Source organism: Trachemys scripta, chromosome 4, assembly GCF_013100865.1.
Source record: "Trachemys scripta elegans isolate TJP31775 chromosome 4, CAS_Tse_1.0, whole genome shotgun sequence".
Classification (NCBI taxonomy): domain Eukaryota; kingdom Metazoa; phylum Chordata; order Testudines; family Emydidae; genus Trachemys; species Trachemys scripta.
The window spans coordinates 121,964,523-121,970,843 of record NC_048301.1 but is presented as its reverse complement, the minus strand read 5'-3'; the positions used below and the strand labels follow the sequence as shown (position 1 = coordinate 121,970,843).

Genomic DNA, 6,321 nt, shown 5'->3' with positions numbered 1-6,321 from the left:
TTTGTTTTTATAATTTTCTCCCTTTGGCTGTAAGACAGGAAGATGCCCAGCATGTTTAAAGCCTCCTTTTCCTGATGAATGAAGCACCAATATCTCCCACAGGCCAGTGAGCCGTCACATCAGGGACTCGAAGGGGCATGGGACAGCCCCTCCTCTCACACCTAGAGATGGTTAGAGTTGAAACATATTTAGCCAGGTAGCTTAGGGGGCAGCTTGTTCTACAGCTGTCAGTGGTACCTGTTCTGTGGAATTACAGGGGAAGGTCTGTCTCCAGCGTGGTTCGGTTTGCGTTTGTTAGAGCTTTGAGTCAGATACATCACCGGTGTAATGACATTAGCGGAGGTGAATGGAGTAACAGCAGGGATGAGTAGAAAGGATCCTTTGGTAACTAGACTGTCTCTTGTGTTTCAGAAATCATCACTGTTTGGGGGTGCTGATCAGCACAGGGGGGCACCGTGCAGCTGTATCAGAATAACTTTGTGATTGTCCCCAGAGTAAAAAAATAACAATGCTTCATTTCCCTTCCATTGAGAAACCTTAGCTGTACGGTGCTCAGTGTTACGGTACTAACTGCAGCTGTATCCGGCTCTACCCCTTGCCCTGTGTGCCATGAGCACAACGCTACAGTGGGGGCTGGGCAGCATGTGCACCCTCTGCCCACCCCCTTCCTGGGCCCCTGCAGGTGCAGCGCACGGACTTCCACTTCCCCTTGCCTCATGTGCCTACGGGTGGCCATGCCTGGGGTCCGTGTTGCACAGTGCGCGGGCTGAGGAGCGGCTGCAGCCCTGCCTGGACTGCGCTGTCACCACCATTTTCTGGGAACTCACCTGGCACCATGACATCACTTCCCTCTGGCTGGACCCTGCGGCTCCTGGGGACCCTGGTACTCATGCTGCTGCCCGGGGGAGCTCTCAGTGAGTAGGAGGATGAGTCTCTCCCTTCAATCCCATCCCCACCTTCTCCCCTCTTCTGGCTTTCCCCTTCGCCCGCACCCCTTGACTCTCCCTTTGCTTCCCTCTGGCAAGCTCCTGGATGCTTGTGGTCGCCGAAGATCCCATGTCATCCTTACCGCTCTGATCCTGGTTTCCTGGCCAAATTCCAGCTCTGCCGTGCTACGTTTCTCCTGCAGTTCCAAACGGAGGCGGTGCTTTTCTTTCCTTAAGGCCCCGTTCCACACAGCTCTTGAGCACGTGCTTAACTTTAAGCACACAGGTTGTGTTGACTTCCATGGGGTGACTCCCATGTTTCAAATTGAGCTCACACTGTAAATGCTTGGACGCGACAGGTTGAAAAATACTGTTTGGCCTGAGCGGTTAGCCAGTGCACAGGGTCTTGCAGGCTGTTTCTGTTAGGAGGAGAAATTGATGATCGAGCTCGGTGTTTCTCTGATGCAATCCTGTTTATTCACAGAGAAAGCAGGCAAGTCCTGATTCCCCGAAACCGCAGGAATCACACCGGCGACAGGTTTTTTGCTCACGGTTCGAAGCCTCGTTCCTGCCAGCACACTACTGAAAAGCTCACACTCTCCGTTTTCTCTCAGACCACATTGCCAGTGCATTTCTTGCTATCTCCTTGGCTTTCCTGCTCCTCCTTTGTCTGCTTCTGGCTGCCTGGGCAGCTTCTCTCTGTCTGTTCCCTGGGCAGGGCCACCCAGAAGGGCGGCAAGTGGGGCAATTAGGCTCAGGGCCCTGCAAGGGCCCCACGAGCCCTGGCCGAGAATCCCTTCCCTGGCTAGAGGCACCTTTTTAATTTTTACTCACCTGGTGGCGGTCCAGGTCTTTGGCGGCACTTCGGCGGGTCCTTCAGTGCTGCCAAAGACGCGGAGCGAGTGAAGGACCCACTGCCGCAAATGACTCGGCGCGCTGCCCGGTAAGTACAAGCACCACAGCGGGTGGTGCCTTTTTTTATATCCGTTCCCCTGCATTGCCCCAGGCCCCCTGAATCCTTTGGGTGGCCCTGTCCCTGGGTGCTTCTGTTCACGAACATATGTGCACAGAGCCTTCAAACGAAACAGACCAGCCTTGCATGCAGCCTGTGTTTGGGCAGTGCCAAGCTGCATAGACACTTTTCAAAGACACCATAATAGAGGCCCAACTTAAATGTATACCCCAAATTAACTTAGTAAAAGAACTAAAAAAGAGCCACCGTGGCTTAACAACCATGTAAAAGAAGCAGTGAGAGATAAAAAGGCATCTTTTAAAAAGTGGAAGTCAAATCCTAGTGAGGTAAATAAAAAAGAGCATAAATACTGCCAAATTCAGTGTAAAAATGTAATAAGAAAAGTGAAAAAGGAGTTTGAGGAACAGCTAGCCAAAAACTCAAAAGGTAATAATAAAATGTTTTTTAAGTACATCAGAAGCAGGAAGCCTGCTAAACAACCAGTACGGCCCCAGTACGATCAAGATACAAAAGGAGCACTTAAAGACGATAAAGTCATTGCGGAGAAACTAAATTAATTCTTTGCTTCAGTCTTCATGGCTGAGGATGTTAGGGAGATTCGGAGCCATCCTTTGTAGGTGACAAATCTGAGGAATTGTCACAGATTGAAGTGTCACTAGAGGAGGTTTTGGAATTAAACTTTACAGTAACAAGTCACCGGGACCAGATGGCATTCATCCAGGAGTTCTGAAAGAACTCAAATGTGAAATTGTGGAACTATTAACTATGGTTTGTAACCTGTCCTTTAAATCAGCTTCTGTACCTAATGACTGGAAGATAGCTAATGTAACGCCAATATTTAAAAAGGGCTCTAGAGGTGATCCCGGCAATTACAGACCGGGAAGTCTAACGTCAATACCGGGCAAATTAGTTGAAACAATAGTAAAGAATAAAATTGTCAGACACATAGAAGAACATAAATTGTTGGGCAAAGTCAACATGGTTTCTGTAAAGGGAAATCATATCTTTCTGATCTATTAGAGTTCTTTGAAGGGGTCAACAAACATGTGGACAAGGGGGATCCAGTGGACATAGTGTATTTAGATTTCCAGAAAGCCTTTGACAAGATCCCTCACCAAAAGCTGTTATGTAAATTAAGTTGTCATGGGATAAGAGGGAAGATCCTTTAATGGATTGAGAACTGGTTAAAAGACAGGGAACAAAGGGTAGGAATTAATGGTAAATTATCAGAATGGAGAGGGGTAACTAGTGGTGTTCCCCAAGAGTCAGTCTTAGGACAAATCCTATTCAATTGATTCATAAATGATCTGGAGAAAGGGGTAAACAGTGAGGTGGCAAAGTTTGCAGATGATATTAAACTGCTCAAGATAGTTAAGATAAAAGAAGACTGTGAAGAACTTCAAAAAGATCTCACAAAATTAAGTGATTGGGCAACAAAATGGTAAATGAAATTTAATGTGGATAAATGTAAAATAATGCACATTGGAAAAAATAACCCCAACTATATATACAACACAATGGGGGCTAATTTAGCTACAACTAATCAGGAAAGAGATCTTGGAGTCATCGTGGATAGTTCTCTGAAGACGTCCACGCAGTGTGCAGCGGCAGTCAAAAAAGCAAACAGGATGTTAGGAATCATTCAAAAAGGGATAAAAAATAAAACGGAGAATATTTTATTGCCCTTATATAAATCCATGGTATGCCCACATCTTGAATACTGCGAACAGATGTGGTCTCCTCATTTCAAAAAAGATATACTGGCATTAGAAATTAGAAAATGTTCAGAGAAGGGCAACTAAAATGATTAGGTGTTTGGAATGGGTCCCATATAAGGAGAGATTAAAGAGGCTAGGATTTTTCAGCTTGGAAAAGAGGAGGCTATGGGGGGATGTGATAGAGGTATATAAAATCAGGAGTGGTGTGGAGAAAGTGAATAAGGAAAAGTTATTTACTTGTTCCCATAGCATAAGAACTAGGGGCCACCAAATGAAATTAAGGGGCAGCAGGTTTAAAACAAATAAAAAAAAAGTTCTTCACACAGCGCATAGTCAACCTGTGGAATTCCTTGCCTGAGGAGGTTGTGAAGGCTAGGACTATTACATGGTTTAAAAGAGAACTAGATAAATTCATGAAGGTTAAGTCCATTAATGGCTATTAGCCAGGATGGGTAAGGAATGGTGTCCCTGGCCTCTGTTTGTCAGAGGGTGGAGATGGATGGCAGGAGAGAGATCACTTGATCATTACCTGTTAGGTTCACTCCCTCTGAGGCATGTGGCATTGGTCACTGTCGGAAGAAAGGATACTGGGCTGGATGGACCTTTGGTCCAACCCAGTGTGGCCATTCTTATGTTCTTATGTATAGTTTCATCCATCTTACTCTATAAAGGAGCTTAACTGTGTCTGACAATTATCCTGGATGGAGGGCAGCTGTGGTCATGCCCACCAGCTTCAGTGAGGGTCACCCAACCTCCTTCATAATAGTGTTATTGAAATGAAGGATCATTACCAGGATTAACAGGCCAGCCACTCACAAATTTGAACAATGTGAATGACAGGTCTGTGCCAGGTGTTGTTTGAATAGGGGGTTCTAACTTCTAACAGTGACCAGCATTTCCCTGGTGCCTGATCAGTGTGATTGTGACCGGAATAGGACCACTGCTAATGTAATTACTACTGAGCATAACTGACTTGGTGAGAGACTCTCCATGCGGGATCTGCAGTGCGCAGTCTGCCCAGCCTGACTGAGGCTAGGTGTACAAGTTGGCTCAGGAACAGGACTGCTTCTGGCTTGCCTGTGGGGATGTGCACGGAACTGACACCCAGTGCAGTGGTGCAACCAGTTTCATGTTCTCTTTTTAAAAAAAGAGGAAATTGTCACGGCAGTATAAGCCTGAATCTCACTGAGCTGAGACAGCCCCATGATGCTTCCGTTAAATTACTTCACGGTTGAAAACAGGGATTCCAGTTTAAACCATTCTATAGTTTGAAATTAGCTAGAGGTTTGGACACTTGGTTACTCCTGTAGGCTGACCTCATTGCACACACCACTGGGCTTCTTTCGTTCCTCCATTCTCCACCACGAGATCCCTGTGAGCCACCCTCCCACCCCACTCTGTTTCCCATGGGCTGGATTGAAAGCCCTGACGGGCCATAGTTTGCCCTCCCCTGTTTTAAATGGTACTGGGAGAACAGGCAGTGTTGACATGGCAGGTATTATGCTAGAAGGTGTTAATGGATGAGATCAACCACTTCTTTGATCTATTGACAATTACCAGATGCAAGAAGCTCTGTTTGCTCCTCGTCCCTTTTCCGATTGTCCACATTCCACCAAAATCAATAGGCTTCTGCCTACTGATGCCTAGAACGTTTGGAATTGATTGGATGTGGTGTTCAGAAGTTATCATGTTACCAACATGAAGAAGAGCTCTGTGCAAGCTCTAAGCTTGTGTCTCTCACCAATCAAAGACATTCCCTCACTCACCTTGTCTCTTCCTAATATCATGGGACCATGATGACTACAATAACACTGCATGTTACAGACAAACAGAAACACTGTCTGGTTTAGCGTAGGGCCTTGCATTTCCCTTTCTAATTCCAAACGCAGGCTAGAATCATGTAGTGACTGCCACCCATATTCCCATTTGTTTTTCTTGTATTTTCTATGCAGTTTCCTTGCAATGACTTGAGTTAAATTCTGAGCAATGGGATTGCATGGATCTGAGCGAGAGAGGGTAGAATATGGACCTCTGATTTTCCCCAGCTATGTCTCTCACATCACATTCTTGTTGAGGAGATTTCACCTCAATAGGTTTTCCTGGCTAAGTATGTCCTTATATGCTTCATGTTTTACCCTTAGGTTATTGTGCTGATCCACCTGACATTCCCAATGCTGTTCGGAAGACTAGGGTTGGCACATTGATTCCAGCTGGGATGGTGATTAAATATGGCTGCCACCCAGGTTATAAGCTGATCGCTGGACTAAGGCAAGGGCGTATTACTTGTCTTCAAAATTCAACATGGTCTTCAGCGCCGAACTTTTGTCAGAGTAAGTATTTGGCTAAATTATCTTTGTTTTAATTGAGCAAATTTAACACCAATAGGGAGATTGTGCTTCTAGTCAGCGTGTGTATGGTTCAAAGTGTAGAGATGGGGTGAGAGAGAAGGAGGGATAGTCAGGGTCTTGTCTCCCTGCTAACACTGGGGATTATGGTTAGCAATTTGAGGTGTGATCCTCACTCCCAAGTAAAAGGTCCAGAGTGAAAAAACAGGTCTTTAAATGCCCCGGATCCGTCCAGAAGAGGACTCCACCCGAAGACAACAATAGGGCTGTCTTCCCAGAATCCTCTTGCAAGGCTTGAAGTAAGTGGTGTGCCAGTGGGAGGGGTGTGTTGGGGCATTTCACAGCACATAGCCCTGCAG

The 6,321-nt window shown here is 46.0% G+C and overlaps 2 protein-coding genes across 5 annotated transcripts in view; both read left to right on the top strand.

Annotated features, from left to right (window-relative positions):
- The window catches only part of LOC117875743 (sushi, von Willebrand factor type A, EGF and pentraxin domain-containing protein 1-like), a 243,151-nt gene that overhangs the window by 31,219 nt on the left and 205,611 nt on the right, over positions 1 to 6,321 (top strand). The gene's annotated exons all lie outside the window — the stretch shown is intronic.
- The window catches only part of LOC117875745 (C4b-binding protein alpha chain-like), a 111,905-nt gene that overhangs the window by 86,927 nt on the left and 18,657 nt on the right, over positions 1 to 6,321 (top strand). The window contains exon 1 of one of the 4 annotated variants that reach the window (XM_034767092.1): positions 5,766 to 5,947. The exons of the other annotated variants lie outside the window; for them this stretch is intronic. Within the exon in view, the coding sequence (XP_034622983.1) occupies positions 5,833 to 5,947 (115 nt within the window). The 5' untranslated portion in view covers positions 5,766 to 5,832. Of the gene's footprint in view, positions 1 to 5,765; positions 5,948 to 6,321 lie in introns of those variants that run through there. 4 annotated transcript variants of the gene reach the window in all.